This window comes from Vulpes lagopus, chromosome 9, assembly GCF_018345385.1.
Source record: "Vulpes lagopus strain Blue_001 chromosome 9, ASM1834538v1, whole genome shotgun sequence".
Lineage (NCBI taxonomy): Eukaryota > Metazoa > Chordata > Mammalia > Carnivora > Canidae > Vulpes > Vulpes lagopus.
The window spans coordinates 55,670,582-55,689,067 of record NC_054832.1 but is presented as its reverse complement, the minus strand read 5'-3'; the positions used below and the strand labels follow the sequence as shown (position 1 = coordinate 55,689,067).

The following is an 18,486-nucleotide window of genomic DNA, read 5'->3' as shown; positions in this document are numbered from 1 at the left end:
GGTGGGAGGGTTTTTTTTTTTTTTAAGATTTTATTTATTTATTCACTATAGTCACAGAGAGAGAGAGAGAGAGGCAGAGACAGGCAGAGGGAGAAGCAGGCTCCATGCACCGGGAGCCTGACGTGGAATTCGATCCCGGGTCTCCAGGATCGCGCCCCGGGCCAAAGGCAGGCGCCATACCGCTGCGCCACCCAGGGATCCCTTGGGAGGGTTTCTGAAATGTGGATATCTTTGAGAATTTTGTTTTTTCCCGGAATTGGACTCCTTTTTTTTTTTTTTTTTTTTTAATGGATGGAAGTAGAGTGGAACTCATAAAGTTTCCTAGGACTACAGAAAATGTTTTTCTTCCTATTACTTTAGACTAGTTGGCTTAATATTTATTCTGTTTAGTGGTATATATCTCAATACATTTTGCTGAAATAGTGATACACTTTATTATTTAACGCATTAACGAGTCAGTGGGACAAGATGAAATGTGGAAGTTTTGTAAGCAGATGCTCTCTTACTTGTACTATACTTGGCAGCTTAAACATTCACCCAGTATTTTAAAAATTTACTCAACTTGTACCAAATGCTTCCCAAATTTTGCTGATAAGAATACAGAAAGCTCATGACTGCTATGATCATGAAGTATAAATCAGGTTATCCTTTTCCCAAATGACAACAAACATTCTGAAACTTAGAATTCTCCACTTATGTATCTAGACTGTTTCAAAATTAAAATTCCAGATCTTTCCCTGATCATTAGATTTGTATTGCTTGTAGTTATAAATATGTATATGTGTGTATGTGTGTGTGTGTGTGTGTGTGTGTGTGTGTGTATATATATATATATATATATATATATATATATAATTTCAATTAGCAGGGGAAAACAGATTTGACAGATGGAAACTTGACCGTTTTTGAACCAAGATGAAATGCCTAAAAGTTATCAGTTTACTTACCAGAATTACTATTCATGTAAGCAAAGGGAAAAGTGAAACAGAGTAATGAAATGAATAGGCTTAGGAGTCAGGATGGCAAGTGTGAGGAAATGAGAGCCTTGAGAACCTCCTGTCTTATGATTAAACGGAATAGGAAGCCTAAAAATTTAGGCTTTTAAACATTGTCTTTGGAGATGTAACCATTTGCGTTGGGCTAAGGGAATGGGTGATTAGCAGAATTCAGGCCAAATGGGAAAAATGAACACAAGACATAATTGCAGAACCACAAGAAAAGCTACTCTTAGAATTTAAAAAATATGGTTTAGTATATGATTGTGGTTAAATTACCTATCCCTGAAATAAAAATGCACAGGTTCAAATCATGGCTCACCGCTTGCTCAGGGTATTCTAATGCATATATAAAGGGCATCAGTCATCACCTGGCACAGAGTAAATACTCTGTGAAATGTTGTTGTTGATGATGGTGATTGTGATGATCGATAGACTCTTCCACAGAAAATGGGGCCGATTACTCCCACATTGTGTTAATAAAAATAGAGTAATTTGGTACCATTTCCAAATGTGTGATCATCACCAAATTGACAGAATAGAGTAGAATACTGGATAAATTGTCAGTGGTATTATTTTTAAATAGTATTAAATAAGAAAGGTCAGGTGCTAGAAAACACAAATTAGTAATCTAATTAAATCACCAGCAAAGAGACAGATCGTGTTAACAGCAGTCAAATTTGTTATTACAGAGCAATTATTAAAGTGAAATATTGAAAGATGCTATGTATCATTACTAGGTTTTAAACATTTCATTTACACAGGCAGAAAAGTATAGATTAATCAGTTCATTTGTTAAGTTAAAAGCTCCTTTATTAAAATATTTATATCATTTGTATAAAGGGAGCAGTATTGTTGAAGACATAAAAAATATTCTGTGGCATTCGGAACTACATTCCTTTATGAAATTATTTGCACAAGTCGCTCTCAGTGGAACAGTTTCCAAGTACCACGTATCCTAATTTGTGAGATTAAATGATGGTTTCTGGTCTTGACATTTTGCCCATTTCCTTAAGTCACTCTCAAAATGACTTCAGTGGGGCACCAAACTATTATTTAGTTATATCATATATTCAAGGAATGTAATGTTTTATGAAATATCAGAGTCTTTATAAGACTAGTGAAAGTTGCTTTCTTCAGCATGCCCCCACCCCCAAAGGCACCACTTGGCTTCAGGACTTCACTGAGACTAGGGATACATTTATAGGCCCCTTAAAACTCTGGTATTACAACTGGACACATCCAGACACTCAGAGACTTTATAGGAGGCTGACCTGGGTTCCCTTCCAGGCTCTGTCAGTTTCAAACTTGGGAACCTGGGGCAGGTGACCCTAACCTTTAAGCTCCAGGCTCCTGATTTATAAAGTTAGGGTTAAAAAAATTAAAAAATAAAATAAAATAAAATAAAATAAAATAAAATAAAATAAAATAAAATAAAATTAGGGTTAATAATTGCCTCATGACTTTACCATGAGGATTACATGGCTATTTTTAAAGATTTATTTATTTTAGAGAGAGAACATGCATCCAGAGGATGGGGGGATAGGGAGGGGCAGAGGGAGAGGGGGAAGGAGAGAAGCAGACTCCACCACCCCTCCCCCGATCGCAGGACTCAATCCCATGACCCTGAGATCATGACCCAAGCTGAAATCAAGAGTCAGACACTTAAACTGACTGAGCAACGCAGGAACCCCTTACATGATTATTTTACATAGATAGGTCATCAGAGTACTGGCAGAAATACAAATTCAATAAGTTATCATTTTAAAATTTTTATTTTCATGAATCAAATGAGTAGCAGTCATTTGGTCAAACTTGCTTAGATACTACTGATATCTATTTAAATAAGTATCTGGATCTGGTACACTAAAATACATACACGCACACACATTTATACAAATAGTCTCCAGATGACAATGAATGGTTCAATTTAACATTTTCCAACCTGACGGTGGTCAAAAGTGATAAGCATTCAGGAGAAACCATACTTTGAATTTTGAATTTCGATCTTTTCCCAGGCTAACCATATGTGGTAAGATTCTCCCTCTCATCATGCTGGGCAGTGGAAGCGAGCCCCAGCTCCCAGTCAGCCAGGCACTCACGAGGGTAAACAACCAATAAACTTGTAACCATTCTGTGTCCACCCGACCATCCTGTTTTTCACTTTCAGTACAGTATTCAATAAATTGTATGAGATATTCAGCACTTAATTATAAAATAGGCCTTGTGTTAGATGATTTTACCCAACTGCAGGCTAACATAAGTGTTCTGAGCACGTTTAAGATAGGCTCGGCTAAGCTATGATGTTCAGTAGGTTACATGTATTAAAAGCATTTTCGACTCGAGGTATTTTCAACTTACAATACATTCATGGGGACTTAACCCCACCATAAGTGGAGGAAGATCTGTATATGTAACAGAATTAGTATCTGTGTTTGGTATAATTGAAAGGGCTTTGAATTTAGTCTTGAGGCTCTGGGAAGCTCTTCTAAAATTCTCATCTTGAAATTCGTCTGCTTCCACATATAGGACATAGATTCGTATTTTGAATAGAAGTGTTCTGGTGACTTTGATATGCCTCATTTTGTCCTTAGTTGAGAATCTGTGAAGATGAAAGTTCTTGAGGAACTCACAATTTATCGGGGAAATATGTGTGAACCATGTAAAAAGTTATCATAATACATCCTAAGTGCTAAAACATACTTATAAGCTAATTGTTATGGGAGCACAGAGGAGGAGACACTTGTGTTAGGTTTTGAGGGAAGAATCAGAGTTTAACATGAGAAGAACAAAAGACGTTTACAAAGCAGAAGGAACAACACCGTTGTCAAGGCATAAATATCCGAGAGATTGCCAAGAGGCAAATGTTGGGTTCCTTGAATGGCATATTGGATGGATAGCAATATTGGGATCTATCTGGAAGTTATTTGGATTTATAAGCAAGAACTAAGGATGAATTCTTCTTTCAAGACTAATTTAAGTTTTGTTGTTGTTTAAAAAAAAAAACATGATTTTTGTTGTTGTTGGGGTGAAGACACTGAGGGTTTATTATCATTCTTTTTAAATAGATTACCACCAGAGGCCAGAGGTGTTGTACATAGCAGAAAAAACAATCAGTAAATGCAATAATAGTGCCTTGGTGTGCACTTCTATTTCCAAGGTTAATTATTTGTTTAATTAAAGCCTTCAGATCAACGAGAGATGCTGGTGCTCAGAAATATTAGATAAACATGAATCTCTTCGGCAGTGTGAGAATTGTGTGATGAGCTTTTTAACCTCTCAGTACAATCCAGCCTTTCCTCAATTTTAAGACTAGATCATGTTGTACTTTTGTCTTTTTTCTCTTATAGTTGTTGATTATTTATGCAGTTATACAATCTGTATATCACCAAGGAGGAATTAAGGTTTAGAAAGGTTAAGTTATATACTTAAGGTCTCTTACCTAGAAATGGTTAGAGCCACGAATGGTACTCAGGCAATTCTGTGCTCTGGTAAGAAAGTTCTTGTGGTTTTATGGGAGATTAGTCTGATGAGACAAGGAATTCAAGACAGGAAGATTGTTGTGGAGGCTACTGAAATTGTCAGTGAAGAGAAGGTGACAGAGAAATACAGAAACACACATGACAAGAGACATTGCCATAGAATCAACAGCATGGGATGACTCAGTGTGATGAAAGAATGAGATGTTGAGGATGATTTCTGAGGTCCAGTCATTTTTTTTAATAGATTTCCCCACAACAGGGAACACAAAGGAAGAATGGAGATAGATGAAAATAATGATTTGTGCTTGGGGTTGAGTTTAGCAAACCAGGACATTGTTGGTGCTTCTGCTCTGGAGCTCAAATAAAAGATCAGAATAGAGATGTGAATTCATTGACAACTTGAACATTTTCTTCAGCTTTCCTCAGCTGCTTGTTTTTTTGGCTCTGGTCTCTCACATGAGCTATCAGATATTGAAGTTTTTTGTGTTTTTTTCTTTTTTTGCCTTCTTGACAGAGAACTAAAAGTATGCTCATAATTTATGCTATGTGCCATTGTCATCACAACACATGATCTTATAATGTAGGCCTGGCCAAATATCCAAGAAGTAGAAATCAAATGAGTCTTCCTTCTTCCATATTTTGTCTATATTGTTGTATTTGTTGTGTGCTGCTTATGGAGAATTTGATCTAAATTTAAAGCTCTGGACTCATTTTGCTGACCCCTGCTCACTGTGATGTAAGGTGTGCTGTAGTCTTACCTGAGCTCTTCCTGGTGCTTATTTTTTTGAAAGTCACATTTGGGATTCTTGTGATACTGGCTGTGACTGCAGAGCTGGACGTGGTGTGCTCATTACTCTTCACTCTGATGTCTCTTGCAGAAACTGCCTCTTTGGGAGCCAGGACCTGTGAGGATGATCTTACAGAGCAGCAGTTGAGAGCAACCTCAGGTAATTGGTCTATTTCTTCTCAAAATCTTGTTTGTCCTAAATGAGTTACATTGGTTACTCTCCTAATTTAAGTTATAAATGTATCTCTGGAACTTCTCTAATTAGATCTCATCAGATCTCTTATACGAATAAGTTAAAGGCAAAATTAAATATAAAATTTAATGTATACTATATTTGGACACATATAGAAAGTAACATCTTAAAGAATAAGCAACTTCTGCAGGATCATTTCTCACATCTACATTTATACACTATGAAATTTTACCTAAGTGTCAGTTTGTTACAAAGTATAAGTCAATAAGCAGGATATTATTTTTCCTCAAATCAAACAACCTTGTTGGTAGAGTTGTTTTGGACAAATTAATGAGTTGACTGGACTTTGTACAGCCATGTCAACACATTTCCTAGTCCCTGTGATGTATGCGTGTGTGTGTGTGTGTGTGTGTTTGTGTGTTTTTAAAAAATTGCAGCAATGCTTTCTTACTGCATTATATTCAGATAATTTAAGAGGAAATTCACCCATGTTGCCATAACACACCTCATTTATTCCTGGCACGATCCCAAATTTCAGATTTCTACTAGATCTCTAGACAAAAAATACTTAAAAAGTCCTTTGCATTCATAATGGAGAACTGAAATACTTTTTTCAAGTGAAAACATTCCCCTAATATAAAGTCAGAACTTCACTCTTTAAAAATTCTTTAAAGTTAAGTTGGCTTTATCTATGCATTCTTATGAGTACTTTTCCATTTTATATGTTATCTTCCCTAGAAAACTGGAGAGCATATTTAAAATAAAATAAGTCAGTTTGCCTCCCTCATCTACAGCCAATCAGAGGATTTCATTAGTGATCAGTTTAGAAATAATAGGCCAAATATCAAGACTATGAAAAAAGTATCAAACAAAAAAGAAAACACTGCTTGTCAATATATTTATTTATTCTTTTGTAAACAAGGGCACCAAAATCTACACCTTCACCCAGCCTCTGAGAAACTTTTTATTGAGAAACTTTCATGCCTTCTGGATATTTCCATAGAGATATTCTGCAGAGAAGTCCAATATAACAAATTCCAAATGGAATTTCTCATTTTTGCAAAACTATTTCTTCTTCTTCTCTGTCTTAACTGATGCCATCCTGCTATAAATGTAGTTATCCCAAGTAAGAAAACTAGGAATCATTAATTTTACTCAAAATATTAGTGCCAGGGACTGTTGAGCATAAGTCATGAATAAAACAGATGAGTTCTCCCATTTTTCAGACAATATTTCTATTTAAAAAAAAGTTATGTTCAGATTGCTGTGAATGTAATAGAGGAAATAAAAGAGGTAATGTGCTAGAGTGGAGCTTCTCAAAGTGTGGTTGCCAGACGAGCAGCATCAGCGAAATCTGGGAATTGTAAGAATGCAGGTTCCTGGTCCTCATCCTAGATTTACAGAATCAGAAACACTGCAGACGAGGCCTGGCAGTCTGTAGTTAACAAGCCCTCCAGATGATGTGATTCCCACTAAAGTCTGAGAATCCCTCTCCTGTGACAGGTGATGAGCTCCCTTAGAAGCAGTGGTCAGAGAAGTTCTCTGAGGAAATGACAGGTGAGCTGAGTCCTAACTAATGAGAAGGAGCCAATTACACAAAATCTGGGGAAATGCCTTTCAGGTAGAGGTGAAAAGAAGTTGGTCAGGTCCAAGAGAGAGAAAAAAGGCTGGTACCGAAGGAGGTTAGTGAATGAGTAGGTGACTAGCATAAGGTACATTCGGAAAGGTAGACAAAGGCCTGGTAACTTCAACCATAGTAAGAAGTTTGCATATTATTCTAAGTGAAATAGGAAGTATGGTAGGGTATAAGCAGGAGACTAGCTGGATTTTATAGGATGTGCAACATAAATTGTAGGAAAGCAAGAGCAAGGCTTACCGAGTTATTAGACCATCTCAGAATCCAGGTAAGAGACTGAGTATACTGGCAATGGAAATAGAAAGAAATAGATAGATTTCGTGTGCACTCAATATTTTGGAATTTGACTTAATAGAACTTGCTGATAGACTGTATGTATGTGAGGCAGAAATGACTCTTGCTTTTGGTGGTACCAATAATGGAGATGGAGGAGATGAGGGAGGTGGGGGAGATGGGGGAGATTGGTGGCAAACAGAGTGAGTTGTGTTGAGGAGGAACCAGAAGTTCTAATTTGGACATGTTAAGTTTGATATGCTTTCTAGATATCCAAATGGAGATAGAAAATTTAAAGTAATGGATCTGGATGCTATCATCTAGGAAGATTATTATTTTTCCTCAAATTAACCTCCCTTTGTAGATAGAGAAGAGAATAGGGCTTTGGACCAATGCTGGAGACACTCCAATATTTAGATTTTAAATGGCGAAGGCTTCAGCCCAGGGGAATAAGAGGGAACTTTCAAAGACATAGGATAAAAATCACGATAGTCTGATGCAATAAAACTTGAGAGAGGGACCTTTTTCAAGGAAAAGAGGAGAGTAACTTCTGTTGAGCGAGGTAAGGTAACACGGAGATGAAAAAATGACCACTGGATTTCACAGCATGAAGTCATTGGTGGCTTTGAGAAGAGCAATTGATTGGAAGCCAGACTGGGGAGGGTTGAATAATGAATGTGATTTAGTAGAGAAATAGAAAACACAAACAGACAAACAAAACCACCCAAACCAAACCAAAATCAAACAAACAAAAAGCCTTTTTAAAGTTTCATTGAATGGGGAGCAGAATGGGATAGCTTCTGGACTCCTCCTTTTCTTCTCACAATTTTGCCTCCTAAATTCAATTTAGTGTTCTAACTAATAAGTCTTGCCTGCCTTCTATAGTCCAGGCACCGTTCCAGGTGGTTCTGGCACAGAAATAAACAAGATAATTACTGTTTTCTGTAAAGGTGTACCTATTAGGGGAAGTAGGCTATACACAGATAATTTTCACACACTAGGGTTTTTTGACATGTTTTTCAATGCATAAGTAAAAGAAAGGCTAAAAATAAATTAATTAATGAAAAAAAAAAGTACCCAGAAACATTACTCTTTTGTTCAACATTCAGAGAAGAGGTTTTGGAGAACGAAGTGATGACTAATACTAGTAATAATACAGCTAACATTTTTTTTTTCGCACTTATTTTGTGTTAAGCTCTGTGCTGACTGATTTTTATTCATGTATCTTATAACAAACCTATGAGGTAGGTGTTATGAACCCCATTTTTATGGATGATAAAACTGATATTTCCCAAGCTGGGTTTGAAGGATAAGTGGGGGTATACAGTGGCAAAGAAAAATTGCTCTAGATAAGAAAAGAAAATATAATGGTACATCTTAGAGGGAGGAAGAGGGCATTAAAAATGGCCACGTGTTTCTGGAACAGTGGTTCACAAAATGTGGCCCTTGGACCAGAAGTATAGCATCGCCTGGAAACAGAGATGTCGATTTTCAGGCTTCACTTTAAACCTACTGAATCAGCAGCTGTAGGGGTGGAGACCAGCTTTTTTTTTTTTTTTAAATAAAGTTTTATTTCTCAAAACGTACAGTTAGTGGGATCTTGTTCATGCATCTTTACCAGCAGCTGGGGCATCTCTATCTACCCTTGGTATTTCCAATGTAAATTATTTGAGCTCTGTGCTTTGAAACCAGTTTAGTAAGTCCTTTACTGAGGAGCTCCTGAAGGGCTACCCTGGCCAGGGAACCTCGAATTTTCAGTCTTTCAGTCTTTCAGATAACAGAGCCTTTTTGGATAACAGCTGGAGTTATCAGCTTATAGTTGGGAACTTTCTTGCAGAGTTTGTCATACGTTGCTTTATCAGACGAGACCAGAATATCGAGCTTGTCCCGAACTCTGCCTTTGGACCACTTCTTCGTTTTGGCTTTGCCCCTGGATTTGTTCACTGGGTCTCTGTCATTTTTGGCTGACTTTCTGGCATCTTTCTTCTTATCGTATTTGGGTGGCATAACGAAGCTCAGAGAGCAGCAGCCACTCCTCTGTTTTAACAAGTCTTCCACGTGATTTTGATGCCTTAAAGTTTGTGAAGACTGTTTTTGAAATTAAATGCAGGTTAGGAAGGGAAGAAAGATGAAACTGGGGTAGTAAGTAGACAAGGACCAGGTATCTTGAAGATATTCTTGCCACCTACAGAAAATTGAGCTTTTTCCTTGTAAGTGATGGGTGTCATTCTAAGACTTTGAGTAGAAAAGTCAGGTTTAAGTAGATCAAATGGAGCATAGATTTGGATGGGGTGGGACTGTACAGAGACAACGGAGTTCAGGAGAAAATTCTTGTAAGCCAGGTGTCTAGAACAGATGCTCAATACCTACAATTAAAACTAAAATATAACACATTTAATTACTATTCTGTTTCCGCTTTACATTATTATTTCATGGGCTTAAGAAGTATGCAGTGTTTTCCTTAGACAATTTAGAGGGTTCCCAAACACAGTTGTATAATAAAGTAATGGGAACCAAGCACAATTGGCTGGCGCTTAGATCAGAGGGCTATTACTGGATAGATTTGCTTAGAAATTATAATAATTTTATAGAATAAATTAATAACGATTTTCCAATAATTTTTTAATATTCCAATGGAAGAATTCTAAGCTAGTCATTCAAAAACTTTTATTTCTTTTCAATATAGTTTATGTGTATGTATAGAGTAACTTACAATTATGTCAGGCATGATAAAAATGCTAGGGGAAATTTTGGTAACGCACTTGTATAACATGAGATTACAGTAGTATTTTGTCTTCTTCTTAGTGTTTTGAAACACTTAAAAAGAAAAATGTATTATCATTTATTTGAAAGTTGGGAAATCCTACAGGACCCTAGTGTACATTTTAGGCATAAGTACATTCATGTCATAAAGTTTGGCATATAAATAAATACTGTATTTCTTATATTCCGTAAAGGAAAGTAATAATTAAAAATACATATATTGTGAATACAACGGTATTATGAAGTGTTATTATGTATAACATATTAGTGACGAAACTTATTGATGAAAATGAAAACTGCATTAGCATCTTCATTTTGGAATTTTGTGTAACTTAGTGTCTTTATTTTGGAATTTCAGAGAATGGAACTTTGTGGAACTTTCCTTAGTTTCAAGGCATTCCTTTAATACATTAATATTATATATTAATACCTTAATAATATACATATACATATTCTTTCCCACAAGGCACCTTACATTTTATGGCATTTTACAGTTGAGGAAATGTGGTACTTGAAAATTAGACTGTAGACACCCCTTCCCTTAGCCCCAGATCCAACCTACAGTTTTCCTAGAAAGCTGTTTCTCTTCATTAATACTCTTGACTCTGAAGCCTATTTATAAAACGAATGTCAAATCTATTTCAAAAGCTCTCTTTAAGAATGAAAGTGACCTTTTTTTTCCTGCCTTGTAAGAAACTTTATGGTGTATATAAGTTACCCTTTGATTATTTTTTGCATGATTAAAAATTTGCAAAGTTCTATGGCTCCAAAGAGCCTACCTGTAATAAACAGCTTACGCCTTCCAAACCACAAAACAGGTCTGAATTGCTTGAGCATTAGAGCTAATTGCCTGCCTACTTCAAAGGAAGAACCAGAAAAGAGAGAGGGGAAAAAAGTCACAGAAGCAGAGGCAGTGCAGGCAAATCCACCTCTAGAGGTTATGAGTTGTGGCTTGGAAGAGCCAGGCGAAGTTATGGCCTCAGAACTGCTGTTTGCGATTAAGTTGATGGGGAGAGTCTACCCCACAATCTTTCCCTGCTGCTGACACAGAGTCTTTGTTCACATTCAGATTTCTCAAACTGTTGCCAGGGTCAGGCTGAGGTCAGACACAACAGTGATGTATAGAAGAACATGTCTGGGAATTTCTCTCACACTTAAAACACATCCTGGAAAATGAAGAAGACCCCGCAAAAACTGTCTGATGAGACCCAGATTATACTACAGTTTCTTTCTTTTGGTGCCTTCATAATTTTTGTTTTCTTCTCCTGACACCCTATGTTTTATTAATGTGAGTTGCGATAGCCCTTACCATTTTATGTCCCCTCAAGATAAGGACACCTCAGTAGCACTCTGACACTTCATTTTCCAGCCCTGGGGGAAAGGTCCAGTAAATCTACTCAAAGAAGTCTTGCATCCCTTCCCCAGGATGAGTTGAAAAGTAATTGCCGTGGGCTGTCGTAGGTGGAAGGCTTGACACTGGATGTCACGTCACATGTGTGGACTCGGCAGGGCAACAGCCCAATCCAGTCATGACCTGAGCCTTCCAGACCCTCACACCAAGCTGGCCACCGTCCCCACCCAGGCCGGCCCCTGCCGGGATGAGAGAGCCTGTGTTTGATCAGTAATTATCACTGACGGGGTGAAAGCAGGCTAGAGCCTTAAGAAGTGTTGATTCTCTCCTCTTAAAGTAAGAATTTCACAGGTATTTGCCTGAAAGGGAAGCTTCCCCCACAGCCCTCAGATGACTGACCCCCTCCACCATGGACCTCAGCTCTGCTTTTGTGCAGTGGCAAAGTGCAAATATGGAATAAATGGATTTGTATGGTGCCTTTGAGGACTCACAGTTGAAACAAACTCTTATTTCAAGTGGTGTCCCTGTTTTCCCCTTCAGCTTTTTGGAGTTTCGGCCATTGAGCCTAGAACTGCCCCCTTCGTTGTTGTTTCCTGCTCACAGGGTTACAGAGCTGGGCTGGCAAGTGAGGCACTAAATAGCATTTTTTTTTTTTTTTGTGCTCAGCTGCTACATATGACAGTGGATATTTCATTCTGCTGTCAGAACGTTATTAATAAAACATGGGGTGTGGAGAGGGCCACGATTTCCCCTTTCAATCACTATAGCATTTGCAATGAAAATTTTATGCAGTGTGTAATTTTCACTTAATGCTTGACACTTAAAATGTCCGTAGCAGCGTTTTGTACGGTTATTGAAGGGTTAATTGTATCATGTTCTCTGCATAAAAGCTCTGCTTATCAAAAGCAAATAGAAGAGTGCATGCAAATGTGTGTCGATGACCTTTTGCCTTTCCAGGGTTAATTTATATGGTCATTAAAGATTTTATGAAATTGAGCAGCCTGGTGCTTCAAATCCCATTTTACCTTCTTCTCCTAATTTATGTAATTCCTACCTGAGCAGGGGAATATGATTTTTGTTTTTTGTGCTGCAATGAAAACAGCATGCCATGCTGTGGGGAGTTGCGAGTCTGGTTATCTGGCATTACTCAGATTGCTAAAAATTCATTAAAATGTGACATCAGCACAGTGAGAGACAAATGATCACAGGATGAAAGAGAACAGTGGGCCTTTCACGGATTAGTGCTACACAGACCCAGCATAGAGGCTAACTGCATAAACAGATTAATCCACCAGCAGCGGCATAGCTAAGATTTACAGAATAATTAAATAGGGTTGAGTTACTATGAGGATTTCCATGTAATCTAGCTGGTGTGAACCCGTGAATGAGGTGTGGGGTGATGTGGTTGTCGTAGAAGAAGTATACCTTCTTATGTCCTATGCCCCGTATAGCTCCCCCTATAGAAAACACACACATACTTACACACACACACACACACACACACACACACCAGTGTAACTGAAGTTTTGAGATCCTACTCTGACAAGTTCCAAAAAATTCCCCTGGGGTCCGGGGACTGGAGGCAGGAGTAGCACCTGTCTTATGTTTAACCCATCATGTTCATATGATTTCGCTAAGGATTTTTTTCCAAGAGTTTGGTTTGCTCTGTCATCTGTCCAACCCGTGGAACAGAAGATCCAAGTAGTTTAGGAGTTTCTGCGATTAAAATGACAAAACTGCCTTACACCTACCCTTAAACTGTTTCTAGCTTACACTGTCCTCAAGATGATTTCTTGTATTTTAATTTAGTACAGGCACATTTTCTCAATGGATGTAAAAGCAGGGGACTGTAGATGAAAATCTGCTTTGGTAACAGTCAGCAGGTTCTAATAGAGACTTGTGAATAAATTTGCGTTCTTTCTTCAGAGTGAATGTCTGCAGATGATTCATAAATGGCACGGTTTTTAAATGGTCACGTTTATTTCAGTGGGCATCCTTCTGGGGTTTTCAGTCCTCTGACTGGGTCTGCTTTTCTTAACAGAAGAACAAAGTGAGGAGACAGAAGGAGCTGCTAAACCTGCAGCGGTGGCTGAGGAGGAGGAGAAAGAGAGAAGTGAGAGAGACAATAGTGAAGGCAAAAACTCTAATAAAGATTCTGGTAAGACGTTAGCATCCTTCACCTTTCTTTCCTATCCCCCGCCCCATGCCTTGCAATCAGCCCTTTCTTCACCCCCACCAAAGCTTATTAAAAGCTTTTATTCATTTTAAACTGTCTGAACATTCCCACTACTATTCATTGCATGTGCATTTTGCATGTGATTTCTATCAGTAGCCTCCCATTGACCTATTTTTAATCATAACCATCTGACGGAATAGATGTGGATAAGTTGAAGAATATTACAGGACGACCAGCGAGATTATTTTTTAATCAAATCAGTTTGTGTGCTTGTAATTTTTTAAGCGCCTTTCATTAATCTTAGCTATACTTGTGAGTCCTCTGATGGCATATTAATTTTTCATAAGCACAGGATTAGATATCACTTGAGTTTTTTTCATTCAGTCACATGCACCCGCCCCCCCCCCCCCATCCCGGCCCCAAATCACGTAACCCTAAAAATAAATGTTATTTTTCCTTGCCTTTTTACAACTTACACTCAGGAATTTGCTCTTTTTAAGGGCATCTATTTGAGGCATTTCAAACAAAATCCAGTGGAAAAGTTTACAGATGATTCAGCCTAAGAAAGAGGAAATATCATTGAAAAGGGATTAGGTGCTGGGTAATTTTGATCTTCTAGAATAGACAAATCCCAGTAATGAAAGCTACTGTCTTTGAAAACAAACCTTCGTGTCATGACATTTACTTGTGCACAAACAAACCCTAGGCCAGCATCTGGTGTGGATACCTAAGGCTTTTTCTGTGTTTGATTTGGCAAATATATGACTTCATCCATGCTTTGTATGTATGAGATGGAAATCTATGGTCGCAATGAATATTACATTGGCTACTTTTGCTGCACGCTATACCTAGTTTTATTATGTTGGACTCATTGAAGCAGAAGAAGTGCTGAAACGGGTTCAAGCCTATTAGTTTCAGGTGCTCATCTATCTTTTCCTTGAATTCCAGTGACAGCTGCATATAAAGAAGCTTGTTTTCACTATGAAGACATTGGGTTGTGCAAAAGTACCATTTTTACATGCAAGTTCGTTTAAACCTGAATTATCTCATATTTGTCATTCAGTCTTTGCATATCTAAGTGCTGCATTCCCTTCAAAAATTATCTGAAGGGCATCTCTGCTCCCCACACCCTACATCATCCAACGCTAAGTTTCTCTCAGGAGTCCTGTGAGAAAGCACTACTTAAATCTGTGTCTAGGATATAGTGGCTAACATATGATCCTAATTTGATTTAAACAGAGAGGATCTAAGGTCGGTATGGAACCTAAAGCAATGTAAAAAAGATGCCATAGCTATATGTTAGTAAACTGGCTCCTGAGGTTACTGAAAATAGATTTGAAATGCCTAGTGGTCAGTTAAGGTCAAGGGTAGTGCCATCTAAACCTCACGTGAAAATAATTGGAAATAGCAAAGCGGTCAGTTTATTCGTTCTCTAGGATGGACCTCATCAAGACTAGCTGCATGCATGACTTCCGTCTGCGTTCCTTGGTGTCCTTCTTACAGTCCTACCAAAAGGACATTGCAAACCATGTCCCTTCCATTCCTGAAAAGAACGCTTAAAACACACAGGTAGCCCATTAGTGTCGATTAAATATGCTCATGTGATAAGTAGGCATATGACCTTATGCATGGCTTTATCTAATGCCGTCCAAAGGCTGGATCCTGGGAATCTCTTGAAAATGGAGCCATTGTTACCATTGAGGAAGGAAGGAAGGAGTCTTACTTGGAGCACATCACAGATGCGGGGGCTGTATCTCCAGTAGCACAGTTTACAGCTCTGTATAAATAATGGGCTCGATCACTCCCTAATGGCCTGATGAGTTATTGTGCTTTCTTGGGTGCCTAACTGTACCATCTAGACAGGACTCAAGCTTCTGAGAGAATACAGAACGTTGCATAATGTCAGTTGCTTCAAACAATGTTTTATTCCTGCAGAAAGGCCTCCCCAGGTGTATCTATAGAAATGAAAATGGAATTTATGCACCAAATAAAAGTAATTACTGAGATGCAAATATTTAGCCTTGAAACCTCCTAGGCTTCAGAGTGGTTCTTGTTACTGGCAACCAGCGCGAACTTTGAACAAGGTCTTCCACTTTCTAAAATGAATCTAATTAGGTGAAAAAATTGTTGCATGGATTTTCCCCCTTGTAAATATTTCTAATGATTGAATAACCACTTATGTCTATACTGTTCTTTTCCTTATGTCAGTTATAAATGTCAAAAAATACCAGCACTCTCATATATTAACCACTATCTTAAAGTGTTGGATGGGAAAGCAGTGTGACCCCACTCTAACACAGAATTTTTTTTTATAGACAGGAAGGAATTAGCACACGTTAGGAAGACTGTGTTTGTGTAAGCTGTTGTGCTGGGTTGCTGACATTAATCTCTAGGACTGGAGCTTTCAAAATGAGACTTGGCAATATGCAAGTTATATTTGTTGAATATTCATTCATAATAGAAAAGCCTCCTAATGCCTCATTTATATTGTCATTTAAATCTAGTGCCACTTTAGATTAATTATAATCCAAATTATAGCTCTGTGCAGTACAAGAATTAATATAGAGTTTATCCAGATTAATACATTTGCATTGAAAATGTAATATGTCTCTGCCATGGCTAAGGGGACCACTTTTTAATAAGGGAGTAAACATGAGCAAAGATGGAAATTAACCTTCATTATTGCAATTAAAATTATCCTTTCATTCTAGTCTCATTAGAAAGAATACTGTACCAGTAATTATAATTTAGAATTATTTGTAGTTGAATAACATCTTCTGTTATATTCAGTTTTACAGTATTCAAACTTTATCAAATATATTGATTGATAGATATTAACTCAGATTTTTGTTTTATTGTTTTTTTTTTCCAGATTTGCTTTGAGTACGTATGTGTTATTGGATTTTTCTCACTTATTATGAGTATAAACCACCTTACAACCTTCTGTATTTTAGGGATTGGAAAGTATTAAGTAGGCAGCATCTGAATTGAAATGAATTATGTCATTTTTATATTAGCAATCTCATGCAAACTAAATAATCCCATAACTGACAGATAATCATTGGCTTATCTATTTGGCAGTGCTTATTTGTAATTAGATTTCATTTTTTAGTTAAAATGCATTAAAATGGCATTCTTTTTTGAGAATATTGGGAGGCCCTTAATAACATAAAATGGATTGTGATCTCATTTCAAAATTTTGTCTAGGGTAACAAACAGGGTTTACTTCAAATAAAGTTGCAGTCGTAAACTATGAGTAATCAGAAAACTTAATCAAAACCTTCCAAAATCGACAGGCCCTTATTTAATGTATTTCCAGGATAAGACAGTTCAGAAAAAGGTCCTAGAGTCGATGCCCTATAATTTATTGAGTAGGCCATAATCCTTGAGATAGCACCCCATTGAGTAGAAAAAGCACGCGTGCATAAAATGTAACTTCCATCATCTTTGCAAATAGTTCTGATGGCCTGCCTTATCCTCAGGAGTGTTTTTGTTATGTTGTTACATCTCAACCTTCTCAGTTTCTTCTTATCAATGGCATCTGTTTTTGGGGTACTTAATACAACTGAGTTGGGGGGGGGGAGGACCTAGCCTTTATTTAGAACTTCTTAATTTAAAATAATATGGTCTTTAGGAAGCCCCTAGCTTACATTAAGACCATGGTTTAATTAGCTAAGTTAATTAGCCAAAAAATATTAGAGTTGACACATATATTGGGTGGAATACTAGAGCCAACAGTAAACGGCAGTGGCCATGAAATAATGACCCTAAAATTGAACTCTTTACTTCCTTGATGCAGTGTGAAAGCTAAATTAAAACTAAATTAAAAAACAATTATATTGTTGATGACTATTAGTAAGGGTAAAAATAAGAATGTGGATTTATTATACCAAGTGTTTATACCGATCTATATAGCATGGTCTCAGTAAAATGTTTCAAACCTTGAAAGCAATGTTTTTGATCCTTTAGAGTACCAACATTAGAATATATATGCTTATGAAAATAAGGCCATAATGCTTATGCTTTCATGCTTATGAAAATAAGGCTATAAATTTAATAGATTTAGAAGCTCATGGAAGGTTTATTCTAGATCTGATGTTCTATAGGGCCTGCAAGCAACCAGAGTCATGGAAATTATCTTTTTAACTTGTGTGTGACAGTTTTTGATAGCATAGGGAATTGGACCAACTTAGTATTTGGTCATGTTTAATTCTACCAAGTACACAAAAGAATGATAAGGGGATATGACATAGTATCATTCTTTTAAGGGAACATATTCTTACTCATTAATGGGGAACTTTTTAGGAAAAATCTTTCGGTTTCACAGGGAAAAGCAACTGATAAACATTTGCGGATTTAAATGACAATCATTTTATAGAACTTGATCTGACTCCGTAGGGGGTAAATTTTATTTGCAGAATACTGTAATGGCATATTGTCTTCCTAAATGTTTATCTTTAACACTTTTTAAAACAATAGCACAAAGGGTGTTTTGTTTTGAGAAGGAAAAAAACATATTTTTGATGCCAGAATTAAGTATGAGATAAGCATTCCTGTTTTGACCTATCTTTTGAATATCAAACACTTGGATATTGTTTAATCAATGTAATGAAATTTTTCAGTCCGTCTCAAATTTAAGTTCATTCAAATACAAATACAATAAATTATTTTTTCAAATATTTACAGAGAATCTAAATTTCTCCAAGGTGTGTGTGTATGCATGTGTGTGTGTGTATATATATATATATATATATATATATATATATATATATATACATATACATATATGACAAATGTTCTAATTCAAATAAAATCTAGTGTTTGTAAATC

General features: G+C 37.0%; 1 protein-coding gene and 1 pseudogene across 6 annotated transcripts in view; one reads left to right on the top strand and one right to left on the bottom strand.

The window, feature by feature from the left end:
* The window catches only part of ZFHX4 (zinc finger homeobox 4), a 189,781-nt gene that overhangs the window by 150,731 nt on the left and 20,564 nt on the right, over positions 1-18,486 (top strand). For all 6 annotated transcript variants that reach the window (XM_041769256.1, XM_041769261.1, XM_041769254.1 and 3 more), the window contains exons 5-6: positions 5,356-5,424; positions 13,522-13,638. In XM_041769256.1, the coding sequence (XP_041625190.1) occupies positions 5,356-5,424; positions 13,522-13,638 (186 nt within the window). The remainder of the gene's footprint in view (positions 1-5,355; positions 5,425-13,521; positions 13,639-18,486) is intronic.
* Positions 8,971-9,373, bottom strand: LOC121498887 (annotated as a pseudogene).